We start from the raw sequence: 26,989 nt of genomic DNA, 5'->3' as shown, positions 1-26,989 counted from the left end.
GTCCATCTCCCATAGTTTCACCCCGCAGTCTGTGGCACTTTTGTCGTTCCTCTTTTGAAGTGACATGAGCGTGGTGCACAGATTTATTATCCGTAGTTTTCCTTTCCCGGCATAATATTCTCTCAATCTCTTCAAAGACTTTCTTTCATCATCGGGTGCATCATCATTATTAGTGAAAGGCTCTTGTCATCATATTTATCAATTCGGTGACTGAATAGCCATTTCGTTACTCGTCGCCGGCTCGCCTAGCACGGTCTTCTTTAGTCCCAATAAATGAAAATGTCAGAGCATTTTTGTTTCCCATATCTCGTACTTAGCTTCATCTCCGTCGAATGCCAGTCCAAAGGGCCTGCTTGCCGCTCGTCGATCCATCTTGACCGCTGTTTTAGCCGATTAGCGATAGCCTCGTTTGCTTACCGCTCTTCCAAGTCTGGATGCACTTCTGGCTTCACTTTGTCTCCCAAACGTCTCCTGGGCCCATAAACTGTTGAGATTTTCAGCACTTTTGCGATGCATTGGAGAATAAAGACTCGAGATGGTCGTTCTTGTTTAGGTCGTACAAGTAGGATGTTTATTTGCCGGAGCGCAGAGAGCAGCCGCTACTCTCATCGTCGTACAAGAAGTCACTCACCCACACTGGCTTTTGATCGCTGTCAAACCACGTGATGTTGCGTTGTGGCTAGGTTGCCAGATCCGCTCAATATTACAGCATTTCACAAAATGAGGATACAATATAACTTTCTTAACAGGGGGGATTATTGTTCCACTAAAGTATTTTTAGTCTCACTGTAACCAATTTTTAAAGTACAATTACAATATTATTTTAGCTCTTTTCTTTCTATGACAAAATTCTTAATAATTTCAGCGTGAATAGTGATTATTTTTTTTATTTTTTTTAGCGCACGGAGCGTGGGGGGTTGGGGGTGTGATGGGGTTTCAAATCGGGGCATGTTGCTCATCTTTGTCAACTGCAACCTCACTTTTTGTGAAGTCTCCCCCTTCTGGCCAGTAGGAGCAACGCGGGTCACGGCGCTGCAGGAGTTAATTGTTCTTGCCTTCACATACATTACTTAAAAACTTCACACTGTTTGCATCAATATTCCCTCAAAGGGCTGTGGATGGCTTGAAAAATATTGAGTTGTACTGCACTATTCTCTCAGCAGAGTGCGGAAGTGTGAGTCATGCTTCCTTGCAAAGATACTGGTCCTGTCTCTTTGTGGTGAACGGTGAGCAATAGCTCCTGGCCAGGCAGGAGTTTTCCCGTGAATTAGCTGCACAATTTATGACTGGATTGCTTTCAAAAGTTTTGCAGTTCAAGTCGCGGAAAATATTGTAGCGAATGCAATAGGATACTTTGCCTGAGCTGGCTTTGTGGGAAATTTGCGAGAATGCTTGTCCGTGTCATAATATTAATGATGGCGCAGGTACACTTAAACATTCCTCGTGATTGTCACAACACGAAGAGGAGTTTGAATGTTGTAGTTTTTGACAACGTGTTATGATGAACTTGAAAGTAAAAGTTAAAATCAAATCCAAACACCTGAGCAAACATTTACAGTAAAAGCAAACGACTTTTATCCACATAATCCTTTTCGATGGTCACTGAAAATGGCATTTTTAACTTCCAGTTTTATGGTTGTCATCTGCCTTTACTGGCACCTATTTGGTAGGTACAAAGCAAGCCACGGATAAAGAAACCCACACTATTAGATGCTCACTGACTTGAAATCAAACAGGATTTACCAAAATCTCTTGTCATTTTGTGCGATTTCTGACCTAAATTTACTGTATCCAGTGTTCTACTTCCCGTGCCCAGCCTGTTGATTGACTCGGATCAAATGTATGAGTGTGTGTGTGTGTGTGTGTGTGCGTATGTGTGTGTGTGTGTGTGTGTGTGTGTGTGTGTGTGTGTGTGTGTGTGTGTGTGTGTGTGTGTGTGTGTGTGTGTGTGTGTTCAGCTTATCGTACTAAGCAGCTGGACTCAATTACTCCCACAAGAGAGAGCTTTGTTATGGGTGTGTTTAAGGCACCTTTTGCAGCCTCTTTTTCCCTGTACACTCCCCGAAACATTAGACAAATCTCGGCAACTAGCTTATTTTCATACATTGTCACGCTGGGAAAGGTTTAGTCTTCAGGAGTAATCAAGCCAAGCCAAGTCCATGTATTTGTGGATTGGAATTTCTTTTTCAGATTTAGGAACCTATCCTCTAATACTTGCTGAATAATTCACTGATTCACTGCGCTCAGTGCAAACATTTTGCTTACGCGCACCTGGTATCACATAATGTTGAAGTCAAAGTAGGAGCATCATTAAGTCAAACAATAGCCTCGTCTAATCGAAAGCTGTGGTTGACCGACATCTTGTGGCATATTTTGGTTAATTGCAAATCGTTTTGGATGGGTGTAAAAGTCAAGGCCCGCGGGCCAAATCCGGCCCACCACATCATTTTTTTTGGCCCGCGAAAGCAAATCAAACTTGTTAAATTCCATGATGATTGCTAAAATCTGAGCCAAAATTTCATATTTTTGGATGTCAACCACAATAAAAGTCATTATTCTTGACTTCAGATTTGAAAACGAGTTATTCATTAATTTGCTGTGTGCTCTATATGTAATATTTGAAGGGATTTAAACATTCTAATGGGTTCCCCAAATTCATAACGGCCCTCGAGAGGAAACCATAACTACAATGTGGCCCGCGGCAAAAAATGACTTTGACACCCCTGGTGTAAATGATTGGCAGGACTATTGCTCACAGATAGCAGGGGTTCTCTGCATGATGAAAAAAAATACCTTTTAATTGGTTCTATATAAATAACTACAAATAATTATGTAGTAATAATGTATTTGTCCCACAATGAAGGAATGTGATATCTACAGCAGCAAAATTGAAGGGTCTGGGTTGGGGGTGGGGTGAAAGCTAACAAAAAACTTGTACCGTAGGCACAACATAATGTTTAAGAAAAATAAAAAATACAGTAAAGTCTCGTTATATCGATATCGGTTATATTGATAGTACCGCTTATTACAATACTATTTCTATGAACGCAAGGATAAAATTACATGCGCACAGGGTCGGATATATCGATAGTCCCGGTTATATCGATATTTTTTTGGACTCCCGAGAATATCGATATAACGAGACTTTACTGTAGTTGGGTCTACGCGTCTGAAGCTTGAACCTTTATCAAGTTGAGTCAAGAGAATAGCATGCAGTTGACCAAGGCTCAATGACGATAATATTCAAGGACACGGTCTCCTTATATTGTTGCAGATTTTGTTCAACTATGTGGTTGTGTGAATGTTGACAAAGGAACAGATAACAGAAAAAGAGCTGTAGGACAGGTACAGACAGGACCCGTTTAATATAGCAAATTTCAATGAAGGTGCTATATATATGAAGTCCGATGATATTCCATTATTATTATTTTTATATTAAATATTTTGGGCGGCCTGGTAGTTAGGTGGTCAGTACGTTGACTACAAAAGTCAGAGGTGCAGGGTTCAATTCATGCTCTCGCCTAACTGTGTTGGAGTTTGCATGTTCTCGCTGGGCTGCGGGCCTGCGTGAGTTTTTTCTGGGTCATCCCGTTTATTCCATTATTTCAAAAACATGTGTGGCAGGTTGATTGAACACTCCAAATTGTCCCGAAGTGAGAGTGTGAGAACATATGGTTGTTTGTCTCTGTGTGCCCTATATGATTGGCTGGGAACCGGTTAAGGTACACTCTTAACCAACAGCTTGGATAGGCTCCAGCAACCCCCGCGACATTAGTGAGGATGAAGCGGTCCGGAAAATGAATGAATCAAATATATTTTCTGGTGTTATGTAGATGATTGTGTATTTTTCGTGAGTATTATCTGGTTTATTTCCAATATTATTGTGCGGACATTGTGGTGCAAAGCCAAATACATAAGAAGATCCAGTATTGTAAAAATATATACAGTAAAGTCTCGTTATATCGATATTCAAGGGAGTCCGAAAAAATATCGATATAACCGGGACTATCGATATATCCGACCCTGTTTGCATGTAATTTTCTCCGTGCGTGCATAGAAATAACATCGATATAACCGGGACTATCGATATATCCGATATCGATATAACGAGACTTTACTGTAGTATATATTATTTTTATTTCTTTCATAAAATTGAAAGTGACTCAAAATGTTCAGAAGCAAGTGGACAATGTGGTCCCCTGAAGTTTTGTGTCTTTTGCTGTGGTAAAAAAGAAACATCACTATTCGCCCCATTTTACCACTACGATGTTAAAAGTATCTTAGGGCGGAAACTTTTTGGGTCGACTCTTTACCCATTCCAGGACAATATTAATAATGCATGAACAGCAGCAGGGGAAAAAGAAGATGTGGATCGAATAGCTGCTGAAGCCAGTTTCGAAACATTTATTATGATTAATAATAAAATTAATAATAATAATAATAATAATAATAATAATAATAATACATTTCATTTATAAATGCCTTTCAAAACTCTCTAGGACACTTTCGGGTCATAGGATATTTTTTTCTGTGGGTGAGCAGCGGCAGCCACACGCGCAAGCGTGTTTATTGCTCACCCGTAATGACCAAAAAAAGCTGTTTCAACATTCTTTATCTGTGATGTCTAGACAGGAGTGCCAAGTGGGATTTTTTTTTTCATTATTCCACCAAGAAGCTGTTGACAAATGATCAACCCTCTTGTTGATGTACCCATGCATTTTCATGACAGAGATTTTCTGTGGTTTGCTTTCTAGTCACATGTAGATATAAACTATAAATATACTGGTACGAAAATAACTTTCAAACACAATGTTACTGTATATCATATTGTCTCTTACGGGCAGTGTGAAGGGGCTTCCTTTCCAACTCTGAATCTAAAGATGAAGAAATGATTACCCATTCTTTTTCCATGCCGTTTTTACAGCCCGGTGACGTAGGAAAAAAAGTTTAAAACAAGGAACAGAAAATGGCAGCTTTTATGAATGGTGTGAAAGGGACTTGTGGAAGAGCGATGATGGTACCTCCAAGGTCAATAATTGACAGAGTGTCTTCATTTCCTCATTGCTAGAGATAGCATCAAGCTTTTACAAGTGGTGTGAAAGGTGCTTCAATGACAGCTTTGATATTACCGCTGAAGGCGGAAAATCAGAGAGGTGTGTCGCTAAAGTTCATTCACAGCAACATCATTAATAAAGACAGAAAAATAATGTGACTTTTACAATGAGCATGCTCGGTAGCCCTATCATTATGGATGACCTTTTCGTTCACGTTCAGGCGAGACAAAAAGAAATGGAGACTTACCAGACCAGCTATTGGTGTTGGCAGTCTGTTGACTTTCTTGATTAATTCCAGGCTTGATCTTGTTGATCAGACTGGCGGAGAGAGAGAGAGACACACACATTTGTTAGCTTGCTCGAAGTTACAGCGAATGAACAAAAAAACTTTCCTAATCCCTGCTGTGTTTAATGGCGGTCACCTGGATGTGGTTTAGTCAGTGGCAGTTCTGCAACACCGTGTACGCAAACTGGAGTCTCCACACAGCACGAGTAAAATAAAAACTCAGTGAATAATTCTGTATGAGGCCTTTTTATGTTTTACTATAGAGATTTCAGCAAATCTCATGAGACTTTAGCTCAAAGTAAAAATGCCACATCACATTAAGTAGACCTCTGCCAAGGCTTAATAATGATTCCAGACAGTTTGTTTGCTTTATTTTGTTTTACTTTTGAGCACAGTGATTATCTTAAACTGGCACGTACCTCAGGCCACAAATGGCTTACTTTGGTCTTTAATCTGGCCAACAAATAATTCACATTGCTGTGAGTACTGTACTATTTTTTTATTTCATTTCATAACATTCATGCTCTGCGATTGGCTGGCAACCAATTCAGACTGTCCCCCGCCTCGTGCCCGAAGACAGCTGAGATAGGCTCCAGCACCCCCCGCGACCCTAATGAGGAATAAGCGGTACGGAAAATGGATGGCTGTTTTATCCCTTTTAAGAACAGCGGTTATTAAAGTGGACATCTTGTCATTATATCAGGTTACAGGGTGCTTAAATTATTAATTATTGAAGTACTATGTTTGTCCTGTATGTAATTCTTATTTATCACCCAAAAAATATCAACCTACGGTACTCTCATTGGATTGTACTGCAGTGAAACAAGCACAAGCTCACATAAAGAAAAGTCCAAAAAAGAAAAAAAAAGAAGTCCAAGATGGCGCCCGAGTAGGCAGCCTCAGCAAGTGCTCTCATGAGCCTTGCTTTTTCTGTTGTTTTTGTCTTGTTTTGTGTTTTCTTTTGTCACTTTGTGTTGTTGTGCATTGTGTGGAACGGATACAGATTGTTTTTCAGCATTTTTGACCACGACATTCATCAAGGAGGAGACTGTGCTGAGCGGGTGCGCCTTTTCGGCAGCATGAATATGCCAGTACTGTTTTTGAATGGGAGGAATGTCGGAGCCATTCGACTGCCATCGCTGGACACCAAAGGGGCCATTGTGCTTTTTTGCGCCTGTAATGGGCAGCATCTTCACAGCCCCGCTTTGTTTAGCGGAAAGGTCAGTGCCGTTGGACGGTCTGCGGCTGGATGGATGCATGGCTTGAGGAACCCGCAATAAGAAGAAAGGAGCATCAGCGCAGAGCGCCGATGCGTATGTGGAACTGTTGCGGCTTGGAATTGAAGCAGATTTATGTGGAACAGGAGATGTGAGACAATCTCTTTTCGTCAATGGATGCTACAGCTGCGTGTTTGCTTTCAACATTTAGCTTGTAGTTGACATGCACATTCCACCATGATGTCCCTGATCCACTGGTGGAAAGACACTTTGATCTTCTCCTCTTTCATCTAGAACTATTTCATCATTCTGTGTCATCACAAAGAGGGTACAGCAAGTCCTGAAGAATGAATGTCTCTCTGTGTCTTTGTTTTGTCATATTGTCTCTATGCTGTCATATTATTTGGTATTTAGTTTTTTTTTGTTCTTTTGACTTCAAGACGGCGCCGCGAGAGTGGCTGCCTTTCCAGCAGCTCATGTATTTCGTTTTTCTACTTTCATTCCTTTCATCACTTTGCTGCTGTGAAATGTAAATTTCTCCACTGTGAGACTAATAAAGGCATATCCAATCCAATCCATACAACTCAAGGATGCACAGTATATAAGTGCAGCCAATTTGGGATCTTGACGCTTATAGCTGCTACAAATGCTGATTGCCTATTAGGGGTTTACATGATTTTCCAGGCACCATCAACCCAAATCAACCCATTTCCAACAGAGCTTGTCGCCATCTTGTGCATTTTCCGGGACGCTACATTGGAGTCCTCGAATTGATACAGAAGGACTCCTTTAATCAATTGCAAACATTTATGATTTCCTCTTCAGAACTACAGTAAAGTCTCGTTATATCGATATCGGATATATCGATAGTCCCGGTTATATCGATACTATTTCTATGCACGCACGGAGAAAATTACATGCAAACGGGGTCGGATATATCGATAGTCCCGGTTATATCGATATTTTTTCGGACTCCCTTGAATATCGATATAACGAGACTTTACTGTATTTGAATCATTAATAACTGGATGGGTAACAAGAAAGCATCTTCTCCGAATCTGAAGCCATTGTTTTGATTCTCGAGCAAGGCAAGATGTCCTGGCGTGACGTCATGAACAAGGGGGCGGGACCTTCTGAAACTGAAACTTTCTGAGGTCATTTTTTATTGGTGTTTTGCATTCGACTAAAAATATCAGCCTGCGTGCTTTGGATATTTTAGATGCTATAAAACGTTTTTCTGATGTCAGTTAGGAAACAAAAAATGGTGTTGTTGTCCTTTAAATGGCATTGCTCCTCCTTACCTCTCCAAGCTCATCCACCTCTCCACACCTTCCTGACGCCTCAGGTCTGCTTACCAGATAGTATTAGATGTACTAAACGGAAGCTCACAGGAGATCAAGTCTTTTCTGTTTCTGGTCCCACTCTCTGGAATGACCTGCCACTGAACATTCGGCAAGCCCCCTTGCTGTCCATCTTTAAAAACCGTCTCTAACTCACGTGTACTCTTTGGCATTCAACTCAGCATAATTCAGACTTTCTTGATTTCACTCCCTGGTGCTTTTTATTATCTTTGTGACTGCTTTATTTCCTGTATATGATAGCTGTTCATATTAAGTACTTTGTTTCAGCTTCAGCTGTTGTTTAACCGCTATAGTATAAATCAATATGTCTTGTATATGTATTATAAATGTATTTCCCGGGTCTTCAAGAGAAGTCCCAAGTACAGTATGGACAGGCAAGTGTGTTGGAAACACAGTCTTTGGGGTGGAAGTTTGTTTTTCATTATTCTCTCTGATGTAAGTAAGAAACAATAATAGACAATGCACAGGAGTTTTTTTTGTTCGATTGCCCCCCAGGCACCACACAATTTGCCTGTGTTATGCTCGGCAAATCTATTCTTGTGTTTCTCCACCAATTAAGGAAGTGACAATTATCTCATCCGTTTCATAGAAGGTGTTTAATGATTCTTATGGGGTCAACCTTTGATTTGAGTGAACAAAGCTGCTCAGAGGACCATTCTTGGACCACATATTTTCAACATCTGCACATGTCAATTAGGATTCTAAAAATAAAACAAAGGTAGTACAGAAACAAATACATCGTTTTTTAAATACTGAAAACAATGTTGAAAAACAATCTGCAAATGAGTGAATTTGTGGGGCCAGTCAGAGTGTGGTTGCAGCCGCTAGCGGCAGAACGTGATCCACAGTCAACCGGTTCCCTGCCCATCACTGGCCAAGAAAATCCGTCTGAGTTTGTACTGTTCAATATAGCAACATCACACATGTGGAAGAATGCAAAAGGAATGTGACTTGAAGTTTGTCATACAATAGAAAGCTGCTGCCGTTTGGATCAGATAAAGGGAAGGAATTACTGTCAAAGGAAATAATTGTGTTCATGCGCCTTCTTCCTTCGATAACTAACAGCACACAATGGAAGACGCTTATGATGTTGTTTTTGCTAGTGTGAAAGTGATTTAACTTTCATTCTCCCACATGCAGACAAAATACAGCATGGGCATCTTTGATGAAATGACTGCAAAATCTCCCTTTGCGGATGATGTAGTGGCGTGGGCATGTGACGTAGGCAATTAGAGACTAATTGCAACCCGCATCGTGCATCTGCGTGTAGCCTCCACCCAATACATGACAAGGGTACTATTAAAATAGTATTAAGATGATAATGATTATAATTCATTCAATGAATTGATTTTGACAGTGATTCAGCAGATCTGCTGTTGTCATATCAGAATCAGAATCAGAATCAGAATACCTTTATTCGTCCCGCAATGGGGAAATTTGCAGTCCACAGCAGCAATATCCATGAATGAAATACAATAACATCCACCACTCATGTCGATGGAGAGCTGAATCTGTCTGCTTGCACTTGAAAATTACATCACCGGTGCCACGAGGGACTTGGTTTTACTCGGTCTAAGATCTAATCTCCCTTTTTTTTTAACAGAATATGCACACGTACTTGACAACGACCTTCATGCCTCAAAAGCTTTGTGATGGGAAGACAGATTCACCAACACGCTGAACTAGATTTGGGTGAAAATAGCAATGATACTGTTTTTTGTTTTTTTTGGTCGATGTTTTTTTTACATTGAACACGGTCTACTTTCTGTCACCAAATTTGCAGGTGCACCGGAGGCGTGGGAGCTCAGTGCACCGCAATACTCAATTAGGTATTGCGGTTCCAAAGACATTTAAACAATTTCCTCAGCACCAACATGAGGTTCTATCCATTTTTACTTAAAGTGACTAGTACTCCCTGTTCTCTAGCCACAAGGGGACAAAAGCCAGTGTCTTATTGTGCCTGTCCCAAGCCCGGATAAAAACAGAGCGTTGTGTCAGGAAGAGCATCCGATGTAAAAGCTTGGCCAAAACAAACATGCAAATAAAACCTCTAAAGATGGAGGACTGATTCGCTGTGGCGACCCCTGACGGGAAAAGCCGAAAGGAAAAGAAGAAGACTTAAAGTGACTAGTTCCCAGTCCACCGAAATAAGGCCTCCTGACTTAAATTACGTCAAAATATATTTGACTTTTTTCTTGGAATATTCCTTCTTTTGTTTTTCAGGTTAAAAGCTCCCCACAAATAAGTTGGAATATATGGAATTTGTATTAGTATTTTTAATATTAACATTGAATTCACATTGTGAATGAAAAAAACGCTCCAAATATTTTTGGCAAAGCTACCCACCCCAAAATATGACTTCATTACATTAAGAATGGATTCAAACTATAATGGGAATGTAATACTTTTTAAAGAATTGAAAACAAGCAAAAATGTATCCTCTGCTGTGCACCCTTGAAGCAGACATTGAATGGATGGGATGCAAGTAACAAAAGGGGAGTCGGCAGAGGTGGCGGTGGGGTCCATCTGGGAAACATCAGTCACACCAGACACCCGAGAGAGTAGAAACGAAAAAAAAAAACATACTTACTCGCACAGCAAAACGCCATTCTCCAGAGATGATCGGAAGTCTTTGCCCTTAAATGTTTTCTTGGTGACTGCCTGGGGAAAAAAAGGAAGAGGAACAAGTTCAGAGCGTACAAGTGCAGCTTGGGAAGAGGAGGTGCCGGAATGCGACCACAAGTGGGGGTGACAGAGGGGTGGAGAAGAAAGGTAGGATGTAGAGAACAGTAGGAGAGGAAGTCCGAGGTATTTCCTTTGGCATGCCTACAGCGCGGCTTTGGGGTAGAGTGGAGCAGCTTCAGGTGCTCCTGGAGGTGCTCTCGATCCTCTTTCAATCAAGTCTGGATTCCCGAACCGCAAACAAACAGAATGGAATTCTGCACAGTGTGCATTGTGTCATTTTCACCAACCAGTTTCTACCCAACTTATGCAGCTCAGCGTCACAGACAGGGCGACAAAATATTACTTAGCTTTGGGTGACAAACTCAAACCATCATTGAGTGGGAACTGAATATGCACTTCCTGAATGAAAGAAAGTCCAGCAAATTGCTACACCCTCAGGGGCAAGGAAATCTTACTTCATTCTTATGTTGTATTTTTTTACATGTATACATTATGGATTGATTCAATATTCATGACTCTATTCACAAATATCACAATTGTTAGTAACATGTATTCATGCAACATCCATCCATCAAACTGACTTAGAGAGCAAGGCAGCCGACACGGTGAACTGTTATCATATTTTATTCTACCACCGATCACTTTCGATCCATCCATTTTCAGTACCACTTATTCCTCATTCGGGCTGCGGGGAGTGTTGGAGCCTATCCCAGCCGTCTTCGGGCACTGGGCGGGGCACACCCTGAATTGGTTGCCAGCCAATCACAGGGCACACAGAGACAAACAGCCATCCGCACTCACACTCACACCTGGGAACAATTTGGAGTGTTCAAACAGCCTGAATGTGGGAAGAAACCGGAGGACCCGGAGAAAACCCACGCAGAGAATTTGCAAACTCCACACAAACTCAACCGGCGACCTCTGCACTCTGAAGCCGGCGTGCTAACCACTCGACTGCCGCCCCTGATCACTTTAGCTCGACTTGATACTTTGCAGATTGTCTCACAGTTGTTCCTGAGGGGTAACACTTAAATTCAGGAATTCTCTTCCATACTTATTTGTCAGGTTTATTTTTTTATGATGATACAGTACTAGTGCAGCGTGTTCTACCGGAGACAAATTCCTTGTGTGTTCTACATACTTGGCCAATAAAGATGATTCTGATTCTGTTAGTCAGTCAGCCACAGGGTACATATAGAAAGGAAATATTCACTCTCACATTGGATACACCATCTTTTAGTAGAAACTGTCACGGTTTGCGAGATGGTGATGGCGGGCGCGGATCCCCAAAAAGCAGGCAGGAGGGAGCAGGAGGTTGTTTGACAAATTGTATTAAAATAAAGTCAGCAGGAACAAAATGTAAAACATCAAAATCATCTGAATGGAAAAAATACAAAGTAGCAAAAGAAGACCAAAAGTAAAAGTCCGCCGAGGTTAAACAAACACATACACAATGCATGCAGCAAACAAGCAGCAAACAAACAATGAACCGGCACCGGATGGTCGTGCCGGGTGTCCTTTTCAGTGTCAATGATTAAACGACCAGCACCTGTGAGGCTGTCGGCAGGGCTGACGTCGCTACCCGTTGGTCGCCAATCTGATCGGGACGACCAGCACCTGTGCAGGTGCAGGCGGGGCCGACAGCGCCCCCCGCTGGCCGCCAACCAGATCATGACAGGAACTGAAAGTGTCCATGCCACCAGCGCACAAGTGAGGCAAATGAACCACAACACCATCAGTGAGAAACTATATGCATTTCACATGATGAGCTTTTTCAATCTGATTCCACATACAGAGCTGGAGTGGCAATAAAAATCGTTCCTGGCATTTTTGGCTGAGACCAGTATGTGCCCAAGTGTACGGGCACACATTTCAGCACGCATGCACAAATGGTCACGCCTACACATGCATGCTCAAAAGCACCTCTGTAATTAAGAAGTTATGTTTTTTTCATACCATCCACAGTCAGAATTTCACACACAACACATAATTGGGGGTGGAAAGAGGGAATCAAGTGCCCACTTCACAGCGACCAACATTATATCGTTGGTCGCTTTGATCTTGCAATTACTTATAAATGTGATGTACGTGGGCCAATCGCCTGCATGGGCCCTCGTGAGCATGTCCATTATGTTCGGCGCTTAATGAGAGAAACTGAATTTCATTGGGTGGGAATTACGAAGACTGTGCTCACTCCCACAACGGCATACACGGCCATTTCTAACTGTGCCAATCCATGAAACTATGTGACTTTTGCCCTTGTTATAGTACAAAACTATTTTGTAAATATTACCAGTTTTTTTAACATTTTTGTCAATATTTTTCAGCATCACTTGATTCTCAAATGTCTCTCTTGACAGCCAAAAAGAAGCAAAACAAGTCGTAAACTGACTGTTTGGTTTAGGTGTCACAGCGTGGTGACAATTTTCATCATATTTTAAGGAGACTCCTTTTTATAAATAACAAGATATATATCCTTACGATACATACGGGAGTTTGGGGGGGGGTGCTTATTTTGTTTCATTTAATATATTCTAATTTTATTCTACAATGAAAGGAAGTCAAATGGGAAGCTGCGGCAAAAAAAGTGGCCGTTTTTCAATTGAATTTCACATACGAGACATCCATTGCTACAATGCAAGGAAACATGGCGGGTAAGACACACTTTAAGCAAGTTGAACAGGTTGTGCCCAACACGATGGTTGGTCTTGATGATTCCTCAGATTACAGCTATTGTGTCGCATTCTCTCTCAAGGATACAAAAACTGGAATGTTCGTCCGATCTACCATCTTTCTTGTTTGAAGAGTGAACAAATTACCCGAGGATCCGATTTCTGGATACCGTGATGATTTTAAACAAAACAAAACAAAAAACAAAATATGTTGGTCCTCTGTAACTTTAACGTCAATAAAAAACTTACACGAATTCGGCTTTGACGTGATGAGAAAAGTAAATGTAGAACACACAAAACTACCAGAAGAACAAATTAGTGTGTGTGTGCGTGTGTGTGAGGGGGGGGGACGGGGGGGGGGGGGGGCAATCTAACATCCTTCCCCCAAATGTTCAATGTCAGTAAAGTCAGAATCTGCTTTTCACTCAAGCTTTTAGCAATGCAAAAATTTTCTTTCAATATTTAGGGAAAAAAACAGTTGATAATTTTAAAAATTATTTCAAAACATTGCAGACTTTCATAATCACGCTGATTGCGAGAAAAAACTAATTATGTTTCAAGAGTAAATACAAAACATTACAAGATGAAATACTATTATGAGGATAAAATTGTAATATTATTTCAGCAAACCATTTGTATAATAAAAAAAGAAGCAATAGTGAGTCATCAACTTAGTAGTTTTTATGTCATAAAGTCGAATTACGTGAAAACAATGTGACAACTATATAGATAGCATTGTATGGGGAAAAAAGGAGTAACGAGGAAAAATACATGTAGTATTATCAACGGAACATCCTTTGATCCATTTATCCATCCTCCCATTTTCTGGCCACCCTCATGAGGGTCGCGATTGTGCTGCACCCTATCCCAGCTGTCATAAACCAGGACGCACGGTACACCGTGGGTTGGTTCCCATCCAAATTGCAGAGCACACATAGATGTACAACCACATGCGCTCACACCTCAGGATAATTTAGAGTGTTCAATCAGCCTTTCATGCATGTCCTTGGAACATGGGAAGAAACTTGAGTCTTCTTCTTTTCCTTTCGGACTTTCCCTTCAAGGGGTCGCCATAGTGAATCAGTGTCCTCCATCTTCAAAAGTTTGATTCACATGTTTGTTTTGGCCAAGGTTTTATGTCGGATGCCCTTCCTGACACAACACTATGTATTTATCCGGGCTTCGGACTGGCACAAGAAGACACTGTCATATGTCTCCTTGTGGCTACAGAACAAGCAACTCTATGCACTTAATAAAGATAAAGATGCTCAGTAAAAGGCTCCCAAAAAATGTGAGTACCCGGAGAAAACCCACGTGGGCTTCGGAAGAAATTATATCTACACAGTGAGATCGACGCGCTAACCACTGGACCAATGGGCCTTAATATGCATGCATTTTTTGTCTGACATAAAACAGTTTTTGTCTATTCATTTCATTTCTCCATTTTTTTTGGTGTGTGTGTTGTATTATTCAAACAAGCACTGTGTATGTTCCCTTCCATGTAAAGTACACTCCTTCTGTAGCATTGTCGAATGAAAAGTAGGAAAGGGTTAACTGAGCTGAAACATGAGGGCCGGAGGGCTCACTGTACTTTTGTGCACGCTAATTGTTTCCATTAGGGACAATTACCATCCACTCTAGCTTGGGTGTCAAACGGGGAAAGAAAAGTTCCTAAATGCAGCAACATTGCACTGCTCAACTTTGACGGGGGAGATTGAATTAGAACAGCAGCAGAGATTTTAAAATCCTTGCTGCAAAACCTCCGAAGCTTGCGCTCCCCTCAAGAATGTGCTGAATGAGCCTCGTGACGACACCCCCCACCACACCTCCCTCCCTTCGCCACACTTATGCCCACAACATGTTTAAGAAATACTTGTGAGGATTCCTTCTTGTAAGTGATAGTAACTATTGTTCGCCATCAATGCCCTCACTGGAGATGCCAAATGTCAGTGTTTAAACCCAGTGGGTACAAATGCACAGCTTGAATAATGCACTGGATCTTAGTTTTGGAAGCATCACGTTGTGTGTGTGTGTGTGTGTGTGTGTGTGTGTGTGTGTGTGTGTGTGTGTGTGTGTGTGTGTGTGTGTGTGTGTGTGTGTGTGTGTGTGTGTGTGTGTGTGTGTGTGTGTGTGTGTGTGTGTGTGTGTGTGTGTGTGTGTGTGTGTGTGTGTGTGTGTGTGCGTGCGTGTGTGTGTGTGTGTGTGTGTGTGTGTGTGTGTGTGTGTGTGTGTGTGTGTGCGTGTGTGTGTGTGTGTGTGTGAGTGTATCTGTGTGTGTGTGTGCGTGCGTGTGTGTGTGTATGCGTGTGTGTGTGTGTGCGTGTGCCTGTGTGTGTGTGTGTCAAGAATAAAGCTATCAGATACATGGGAACAATCTAATTTTAACAGTTACAAGTTTAAGACAAAACAAGACAAGAAAAGATAATATAAGATAACCTTTTTGGTCTCATAATGGAGAAATCTCCAATTCACAACAGAAATGTTACAGGGGAAAGAAAGTCATACCGGTAGACAATACTGGACATACCCACGGCTGACTTATTGTGACTTCTGTGACACACTCCACAGTCTCCGCTTTGCTTCAATAGCCCATTTTCTTGGTGCCCCAAGTCTCTTCTTGGATGTCTCTTGAGCGAGGCACAACTAATAATAATAATAAATTTTATTTTAAGCCCCTTTCAAAGCTCTCAATGACACTTTACAGTCACAGACAAGCATAGATACTATAATAAATAAAATACAATTACAAATACAATACAATAAATAAAATACAATGATAAACAGAAACAAGAGATAGAGCTCCACAGAAAATGCAATTTTAAATAAGTGGGTTTTGAGATGGGATTTGAAGGTGGGAAGAGAATCGATGTTATGGATGTTGGGAGGAAGTGAGTTTAGGGACAGAGCCGCTGAAACCTCTGTCCCCCATCGTGCTGAGACGGGCAGGGGGGGCACACAAAGGTGGAGGGAGGAAGAGGATCTGAGGGAACGAGAGGGAGTAGAAATTTGCAGGAGGTCAGATAGGTATGGGGGACAAGGTTATGGATAGCTTTAAATGCATAAAGAATAGTTTTAAAGTTGATTCTATATTTGACCGGGAGCCAGTAGAGCTCTTGGAGGATGGGGGTGATGTGGTGAAAGGATGAGGTTCTGGTGATGATCCGGGCTGAAGAATTCTGGATGAGTCGAAGTTTGTGGGGAAGTTTCTGAAGGACACTAAGGAGAAGTGAATTGCAATCGTCAATCCGGGAGGTGACAAGACTATGAACAAGGATAGCAGTGGTGTGATGGGTGAGAGACAGGCCAAGAAGATTGATATAGCGTCGGTGGAAGTACGCAGATTGGGTTAAGTTAAGTTAATATAGTGTGCTGTCGAGGATGACGCCTAGGCTTTTGACCTGATGGGAGGAAGAAACGGTCGAATTGTCAATCGTGAGAGAGAAACTGTTAGCTTTGCTCAAGGTGGATTTGGTACCAACAAGGACAATTTCAGTTTTTTCACTGTTAAGTTTGAAGAAGTTATAGGTAAACCAGGATTTAATTTCAGAGAGGCAGAGTGAAAGGGAAAAAGGTGGAAGAGAGGCGTCAGGTTTGCTGGAGAGATAGAGCTGGGTGTCATCCGCAAAGCAATGAAAGCACGCCCCTGCAACACTTGTGAGGATAAAGCTGAAAGGAAGACGAATGAATACCAAAAAAAAGGAAACGCTTTGTCTATCCACCTGATGTCAGTACAGACTTGAAGATGGCACCGCAAGAGTGGCTACCTTTACACCAGCTCCTGTATTTTGTTGCTAGGATATATACATTTCTCCACTGTGAGACAAATAAAGGGTAATCTAATCTACACAAACCATGCTGCTCTCGGTGTTCTGTCAGTGAGCCAATAACGTATGTGGGCTGAGCATAAATAATCACAGGAACTGAATCAGTGACCACAGTGAATATTTATTCAGACTGGCAAGTGAGGTGCACCATGCCACAACCATCCGCTGAATGTTCACAAGATCTTTTGTTATAGAATAGAACAGAGTAGTGCTTCATTGGGGTCCAACAAGTACATTATCTGCAGACAGTATATCACAAATTATAGGACTCTTCGTATTTGTTGATATAATAGAGCACTCAACATGGAAAAGCAGTAAAAGTATCTTTGTTTGAGGTCTTCATGCGCCTTACACCTGTGGATATATGCTGTGCTGAGGCAACTAATGGCCAATCTGCATGAGAAACAAGAAGGCAGTATGGGTCATGCGAGGCGATTGGGGTTCCAAATCACAAAGAGGTGAGAAGAGTTTCTTTTGGAAGAAAAATTGTTTTGTCCACTGTTTGAGACGATCAGCGTGCATTTGCAGGTTTGTGGAATGTTATGTACCTTGAGAGGCTCTAGATTTTACTGCAACGAATACACTCACCGGCCACACTATTTGGACCATTTTACATTAACACTAAATATTTGTTAAGTAAAGACACATTTTCCATGTCAATGCCCTAATCTGCTCCAAGGCCCATAAAATTCAGATACAGTAATACCTCAGCTTATAAACTCTTTAGCCCACGAACTTTTCGCCTTGCGAAAATTACATTCGCGAGAAATGTAATGTTTGCATACAAACTAGTTGCCGGCGGACGAACCAAACCACACCGCGCCACGATGGATGGCGGACTAGTTTTCTGTGGATGAACACCAGACCACATCGTTGAACAGCGCCACGGTGGCTGGCGGACGAGTTTTCCACACCCCCTTTGAGTACAGACGTGGTTTGATCTCGAGTGGAGTACTTTTGCTATTATGGGACCGAAAAAGACCCTACCACAGGCTAGTGTTTAGCCGAAGAGGACACAAAAGAAAATTACGGTCGAGCAGAAGAAATCGAAAAACACGAACGAGGTGTGCGTTTGTGTGACTTAGAGTCCCAGTACCAGTATGCTAAATTGATCATTGCTGTGTTGTCTAAGAAACGTTCTCAGGCAATAGAAGAGGCTGAAAAACCTCTGTTTATTTGGCTTAACGAAAAGCAGCTAGCAGGGAACATTGTGAGTGAGGGTATTATAGCCGAGAAAGCACGGCAACTTCACTCAGATATCATCAATAGGCAACTACATCAACGAAGGTAAATAAAACTAATTCATAATACAGTACAGTTTATTTCTTTAATTACAATACAATATCACATTTATTATACACAAAATAAGGTACATTTTGTGTAGTTTTAAGGCTTATTTAGTAGAGAATCATGTTTTATGGGGACCTGGGAATGAAATATTCTCATTTTTAATGGTTTCTTATGGGACATAAATGTTTGGCAGAAGAACTTTTCGCCTTACGCACACTTTCTGGGAACCAATTGAGTTTGTAAACTCAAGTATCACTGTATAAACGTTTCATGAAGCATAAATAAATGCTGTAGTAGACAGGTAGGCAATTCCAGTCCTGGAGGGCCACTATCCTGCATGTTTCCACATCTCCCTGTTGCAACAAACTTAATTCTAATGATCAGATCAGCAGCAAGCTCTATAGCTTGATATTGATATAGGAAGCCTGATATTGAAGCTGTACATTGGAATCAGGTGTGTTACAATCGTGAGAGTTGGAAAACATGCAGGATAGTGGACCTCTAGGACTGTGATTGCCCACTCCTGCCCCATAATGTCATCATGTTACATTGTTCGGAGAAGGCTTAGAATTGCACTGCTGGAACCAATGTGTATGATATTTATTCTTAAAAGCATTCCAATGGTAAATTACACACGATAACAATTCATTCATTGAATACATGTTATATTATATTCAATTACGTATGTGTGAAAGAAATAATAATAATAATACATTTCATTTCTAAGTGCCTTTCAGAACTCTCAAGGTCACTTCACTGTCAGAGAATACGTTTTTTCTGTGGGTGAGCAGCGGGAGCCACACGCGGCAGCCACACGCGCCAGCGTTCACTCAGCCAAGAAGTAACTCAAATAGATAGAAAGCTAGCCAGATAGCTAATAGCTAGCTAACAGCTAGACAGCTAGATACCTGTCTAGCTAGATAGCTAATAGATATCCAGGTAGATAGCTAATAGACAGCAAATAGCTAGCTAGCAAGGTAGCCAGCTAGATAGCTAGCTAGATAGCATGTTAGGGTTGCAATCATTCATCGATGAAATACAACTCTCATTTCTTGTGCCATGATCTAATTGTAACATGTATTTGGATTGGATTGGATTTGGATTGGATTTGCCTTTATTAGTCTCACAGTGGAGAAATTTACATTTCACAGCAGCAAAGTGAAAGTGAAATTTGTGTTCCAGAAAAATTTATGTGAGAGTATATTAGTATCTAAGAGTAATCCTCTTAAAAAAAAATAATGTTACATACGTAAACTGTTTTGTAAAGGGCTATGTCACTGCTGCAGCTGTTGTGAAAGCGCTATATAAAAGGGGATGTATTGCATTGTATTGTCTTGTATAAATGCGTGTCTTCATTAGAGATGAAGTCATTGCACCTGGAGTGAAGCTTTGGACCAATTTGTGATGAAAGGAATGAAAGTAGAAAAACAAAACAAACAAACATGACAAATACACGATGCTTTAGGAAACATTTTTGTCTGAATCAGGGGTTGGGTGGGTATTTGGGATGAATGAAGGCATTTATTTGGAAAACATTTAATTTCTTCCAGAACCAATTTATTTATCAAGTATAGGTACCATTGTACAATGAGTAACCACACTCATGTCTTCATAATTCTCCAAAAGTAGAATCTGACACAAGTGACTTTAAAACAAGTCATTTTCTTTTCTCTTCTTAATTGAATTTAAACAAGCATAATTTACTTAATATCAAACAATTAACAAATTTAATTAACTAAAAAAAGTAAAAAAAAAACTCACGTACCTGCCTTTTTCTACATAACATTTGATCTCAAGAGTCAGCAACTTTGGATAAATCAACTTCAAATAGGCATTTAAACTTCGAATATTTGGTACAAAAATAAATAAACAAACAAACAAAACAAAGAATAATATTCAGACCCAGACAGCAGCTTGACTTTTTAAAATCAGTCACCTAAGCTTTAATGAGAACCCTGAATTGACACATTGGCTTCTCCACGTGTTATTGTCTCCTGGGGAAACATGAACACAGTTTCTATTTTATTGACAGCCTTTGAAGTGACCGAAATTATTGACTTCTTGAAAATATATTATTTGATGTTTCCACGGACCTCATGCCATGTACTTGCACCCCGGTGTGTGCACACTGCCTTCATGAATCTAGCGTATCCCTAGTCGGAATATTGGTGAAGTTACAAAAGGTCATTGATCAAAAATCAAACCGTTAAATGAAATGCAGACCAACAGTATGTTTAATCAGTGAATGAATTTCAACCAGTGTGCTATCACAGATTATCAGATGTGCGGCAGGAAATTATATCTACATTATTTTGACCCCCACCCCCCCAAAAAAAAAGTAATAATCAGTCATTCATTTTTCGTACCGCTTTATCCTCACTGGGGTCGTTGGGGGGTGTTGGAGCCTATCCCAACTGTCTTCGGGCAGTAGGCTGGGGACACTCTGAACTGGTTGCCAGCCAATTGCATGGCAGACAGAAATGAACAACCTTTCACGCTCACACTCACACGTAGGGAACATTTTGAGTGTTCAATCTGGCTGTGATGCGTGTTTTTAGAATGTGGAAGGAAACCAGAGGACCCAGAGGAAACCCACGCGGGCCTGAGGAGAACATGCAAACTCCACACATGAAGGAGCTGAAATTGAACCCAGTACCCATCCAAATCATTTTTCTAGTTAAGAAAACAAAAATTAATTCACCACTGCCAACAACAAATAATAAGAGACAAATACAACGTCAAATGCTACGACTGAAGGAAGACAATTAAGCCCTGGACCACAATTGTCAATCTTTTGCTAAGTGCTAGCCCGTCACATGTTATTTTCCTCTGTAAAATATGCACCTTGGCTGAAGAGTGGTCGTGAACCGCTGTGTTAAATTAATTTGATGAGAAATCGAACAAGACTTACTTATAAAGTCTATTACCTTACTTAAATAAAAGTCACAAACATAAGATTTGTGAGACAAAACAGAGGTGTGGGAGGCATACATTCAAACTACAAAGCACGCTCAATATACCTTTACTGAATCAACCTTCAATTAGGTCAGAGTTTTACCTAAAATGTATTTAAGAATTGTCTCATTTTGAATTCTGGCTTGTAATTTTATTATGGGAAAAAATGTTGCCTGTGATGACCATAAAAAGGTCAAATCTCAAAGGGTTAATTTGCCATTTGGAATTCAGCATGTAGGTTTGAAAAGCATTTTCTGTCTAAAGCATATTTTACATTGAATCCTGGGTTTTTACCTGATAGGTGTCATGATCTGGTTGGCGACCAACGGGTGGCACCTCCTGCTCCCTCCTGCCTGCTTTTTTGACCATGCATGAAATAAGGATGTTGCTAGCATTCGACAACTGTTGCCAATTTGACAAGTCTCTCTCTCTCTCTCTCTCTCTCTCTCTCTCTCTCTCTCTCTCTCTCTCTCTCTCTCTCTCTCAATCTCTCTCTCTCTCTCTCTTTTTTTTTATAATCTGTAGCAGGGTTGGAAATTTCACAAAATATTGAGGAAATGTTGCTAAGTTGACACAACTGCAAAAACAAGAAGTAGATTACTGCTGCCTGCCTTGCGAACACACGTCTCCAAGCATAAATTTCAAAATAATGGTACTTTATATTTTACATTTTACATTAAGTTGAGGGTCACTCCGAAGGACCGGTAAAAGACTGTACACAGGCCATATGTGGCCCCCAGACCAAAACTTGCCCAGGATATTTTCTTGTAAGCCACACACCAGGGAAAGGTGCATCATATTAGACTTTGAGTGCAGTCACATATACACCACACACACTAACAACATTCCAGAAAGCTATAAGATGTATTTTAATTTCCAATTCCACAGTTATTGTGTTCTTTTCCATTCTATTTTATACACAGTCATATGCAGTTTTCTATTGTTGGCATTCACCAATACAGACACGAAGGCTCAACTCTACAGCCAGACCAGTCAGTCAATCCCTGCCTAGTGCTAATGAATTCAATAATCTTAAACAGGGGCCTCCAACCAACCGGCGTGGCCACACAGAGACTGAATAAAAATATTTTAGTCAGCTGACCAAACAACTGCGGTTAGCTGGCAACCATTCAATGGGCGCACACCACCTCCAGCACAACCACAACCCGAACTTGGATCAGCGGAATAAAAATTGCATGATCAAAGAAGCGTTGTTAGTTGTTGGTGACAGCATTTTAATTGCAATATTTACAGGTGGAGCTTAGTTGCATTTTTTTTACCCCATTGGTTTGTGACGGTCACGTACTACTGGAAGGTGTGACTCTGCTTCAAATATACTATAATTAATAATATAATTGTCTGGCCAACAACACCCCTACCACATAAAGTGCAGTATCTTCAAATTGTAATACTGTAATATTTTCCAGGGATTTAAATGACTGAAATGTTCCACACATCCCTAGCTGTTAATGAGTCATGTGAATCACGAGAAACAAGAGGAAACACAAAAACTCTGCTTCTTAAGACAACAAACATGAAGACATCAGGCTAAGAAAAAAGCCTGAATTGTGAATGTGTTTCATGTCTGCAGATGCAACATTTAGTTTCATGTTTTAATCACAAGAATGTATGCAAAGAAAAGTTTCAGTTAGAATGGACTGCCTCTCCCGGCCGCCCTCAACCTGCTGTCAATTCTCTAATCACTGACACAGCGCATTTATACGGTTCGCGATCACCTCGCCAATCTGTGACGTGCAGTCAGTGGAGGCAGGGGAGGCAGTGCCTCACCTGTCATCATGGAAAGCTGTCATGGAAATATCAAATGAAAAAATAAATTAAACAGTTATACGTATTTAGTAATTTGTACTTTAAAGTTCTTGTCCATTTAACTTCACCATTTTAGGATTTTTTTCAAAATCGCTGAATTTTCACATTTACCGTTCAAATACTAAGTAGAGACGAGCAGTGAGGCACCATTCGGCTGATCCTCACCATGGATTGCGCAATCACTATGCTTACTGTGCTGGCTTGCTCTGCAGTGAGACCGCATTGCTGTCCTTCTGCATATCGCTATTAAAGCGTTCAAACACGTTTAGTATATGAACTAAATTTCTACAGTTTAGCTGGTGTATATAATGTAGAGTCATTGTACATTATAAACACTGTACTACAGTGTTTATTTTGTTTTATTTTTATCAAAACGCTGTGCGTAGGGGAGGCAAACAGTTCTCCCGCCTCATGACAGGCAGGGGGCGCTTGTGATTCCAGAGATACTTCTTACTCCACGCCTGCAGAATAATAGAATTAGAGACAGAAAGCTACAGTAAACAGTTAGCAAGTAAAGTGCAACCCTGCAGTCATTTTTTCGTGTTGCTTGGCCTCACTTTCAGAATGGAGGATTACATATCTAAATTGAAAGAATTTTCTAAACTGGACTTTCAATCGAAGCAGGAGGTAATAATTAAAGGAAGACCAACACTGGAGCTAAAAGGTTTGCTTCAGACAACGGGACACAATGCTCGCTCTTTTCAGGCGGACTGGTACACACGAAAAGCCTGGCTGTGTGGATGTCCAGCAAGAAACCGCCTTTTCTGCTTTTCCTGCCTTCTGTTCTCAACTTGTGACAATGTCTGGACTCAAATGGGATATTGCGACCTGAAAAATTTACAACGGAGCCTCAACATCAGCATCCACAATGCTAAGGTAAAGGAGAACCGGGAGATTTTAAAATATCTCATCAATGCCACCTGCTTCCTTGCCAAACAACAGCTGGCATTTCGTGGAAATGATGAAAGTAAAGGCTCCGCTCATCGTGGCAACTATGTTGAACTATTACATGCTTTCGCTCAGAAAGATGATTCGCGAGTCATTTTGGGACATCCACTATATTTTCTAGCCTGTGAAACAGAATACAGAACGATTTAATTGAAGCAATTGGTGATGTCATTAGAAATGACATTAAAAAGGAGATCGGTGCAGCCCCATTTGTTGCTGTAGAAGTAGACGAGATTGTGATTCTCAGCACTGAAAACATACAGTCGGAACGGGACTGATCAAGGACGACTTTCTTCACTGGCAGTGATCTCCGTTGAGACAGAGAGACTTTTAAAACAGAAGAAAGATAAGGAAGGCTTCTACAAAGAAGTTATCGATGCCTTTCTTCAGAAGGAGCGGCGCATGGACTAAATGTAACACGATAAAAACGTTTCTTTAATTATTTTTTTCTATGCTACAGTTTGTATATATAAAGAATGCTGACATGAAATTTTAAACAAAATACGTTAACTGTTGCCAATCAAATGGTGAATAAACTACTCTGTAGAGTTCATATGTTTGTAAATCTGACTATGATGACGTCAGTGCCTCACCAGCCATGAACCTCACCGCACGTCACTGTCGCCAATGCTGGATGATTGACTCAACTCGCCACCGTACCTGGACTCTTCCTTCAATGTGCGAGTGTATCCAGTCCGAGGTATTTTCCCTGCGTCCTGTAAATGTATGTCATCTTCCGGGATTGCGTAATTTTGCACCCTCGTGTGCCATTTGCTTTTTGGCGTAGTAAGCGGGTCGGATCACCCCCTGCCTTCTTACTCGCTGTGTTTCCTTTTATTTGTGAATAAATATCCTGCTTGGGTAGTATACGTCTCTGCCACCTGCTTTGGGATCCCAAACATTCCACTATGTTCCGACGAGTCAGCTGCCGTCACTCTCGCTTGGAACATGACAGCTACGGATGACTCGGCTACAGGATGTTCTTTTCTCTTAAAATATCTATCCAATGACACTTGCTCTCACTCCCACAGCCACATCACTACATTTCAGAGCCTCCTTATTCTTTAATATCGTACTGATCGTAGATTTCGCCATGCTGTATTCCCTAGCCAGATCAGACACTCGCACACCTCCTTCATATTTTGCGATTATTTCTTTCTTAAATGCAATAGTTGTACGCACTACTTTTCTTTTGTCACTTTTAGCAGCACTTACTTTCTTTGGAGGCATGATTAGGGGCTAAAACTCTTCGTACACCTATATTAAACGCTAGAGCAAAACGCAGCACGTCCGCAAGCGACAACAGTTGGTCAGGGAGAGAGCGATACACCCGTACGCCGCTCAGCACCCCACCCTCGCGTACGCACTCACTCGTCGTATTGGCAAATATTTTGTTCGAACTCCGATTTGTTCGAACTGTGAGGCGTTTGAGAACCGAGGTACCACTGTATGAGAAATGCAGTATTCACAAAAACTAAAACAAAAATACCAAAGAAAATCCCCAAATGCTCAGATTGTCATGTAAAAGCATATTTCCGCACATTCTTAGCACTCGTGCCAATCCCTTAAAGGACAACCGACGTCTCAGGACAAGTTGTGTCCATAATTTGTAAAATGGCTTCAAATGACTTCTACTGAGCGTATTTTACAAAGATTCCACCGCATATAGCTACATTTTACGTTTTAAGACTTGCGCTGAATATTCAGGAAGTCTTGTTTTTGAGTTGGTGACAAGTCCGTACGTGACGTCACTAAAGGAACGCCCCTGACCGAAAAAAGACACATTGTAGCAGTAGCAGTCCTTCCATCACGTCAATGTATTTTTCTGTACTTGTTTGGTCTGAAAAACTCGTGTTGCACCAAAAACCCACCAGAAGAGGGCGACCAAGCTCCAAGGAAGGAATTTATCAGCCTGTGGAAACAGGCTGATTAATTCATCACAGGAGCTTGTACGTCATTTTCTGCCTCTTTTTGGGTGATACATTTCCCCGCAACGTTGCCTCAAAATGGCACGGAATAAATTCTTACATTGATTGCAAACATGTACGCTTTCCTCTTCAGAACTATTTGAATCATATTCATAACTGGATGTGTAACAAGAGAGCATATTCTGCGAATCTGAAGCCACTGTTTTGATTCTCCAGCAATGCAAGACGTCTTGACGTGACGTCACGAACTGGGGGCGGGACTTTCTACAAATGGCCAATTCGCAGCTCCATTTTTTGCAGATTTTGGACACTTTAAGTCATTTTTATTGGTGTTTTGCATTTGAATAAAAATATCATACTGTGTGTTTTGGGTATTTTAGATGCTATAAAACGTTTTTTCTGATGTCAGTTAGGAAACAAAAAAGTGACGTCTGTTCTCCTTTAACACACTCTTTATGTAAGGATGCCATGCTGGGGGCCACTCATGCGGGAACATGTCGATGTGGCAAGCTGCAGACCATTTAAGAATGACTTTTTAGCATTGCCGCCACCATTTTCAACAACCAAAGCACTTCAGCTTCTGTTACTAGTTGTGTGAAGCCGAGGCAGCTTGTTAATCATTCAGCAGCCAGTAGACCCAAAAACACACTTAACGACCAGCCTTCTCACATTAAAACCACAACCATTGTCCATTCTACCTGCACCATCTGGTGGGCTTGATTTTTGAATCTTGGTGCCCGCCGACTACAATGGGCCAGTGTATGCGACACTGATGTCACACAGAAATCATTCATTCAGACACTAAACACAACCTGGTTGTGAATCTACACTAACTGTGAATCTACACTAACATGTTGTACCATCTTAATAACACATAGTTTTATGATTTGGGCACTTTCACTCAACACAAATAGTGGGCATGAATGGCATATTAATTTAGAC

The 26,989-nt window shown here is 41.0% G+C and overlaps 1 protein-coding gene across 1 annotated transcript in view; it reads right to left on the bottom strand.

The window, feature by feature from the left end:
• The window catches only part of lmo7a (LIM domain 7a), a 78,879-nt gene that overhangs the window by 49,541 nt on the left and 2,349 nt on the right, over nt 1–26,989 (bottom strand). Inside the window, 3 exon segments of the mRNA XM_089002256.1 lie at nt 5,302–5,343; nt 5,345–5,372; nt 10,509–10,579. Coding sequence (XP_088858382.1) covers nt 5,302–5,343; nt 5,345–5,372; nt 10,509–10,579 — 141 coding nt within the window.

This window comes from Hippocampus bargibanti, linkage group LG08 (assembly GCF_051943395.1).
Source record: "Hippocampus bargibanti isolate YZ-2025 linkage group LG08, ASM5194339v1, whole genome shotgun sequence".
Taxonomy (NCBI): domain Eukaryota; kingdom Metazoa; phylum Chordata; class Actinopteri; order Syngnathiformes; family Syngnathidae; genus Hippocampus; species Hippocampus bargibanti.
This window is presented reverse-complemented; position numbering and strand designations above follow the sequence as displayed.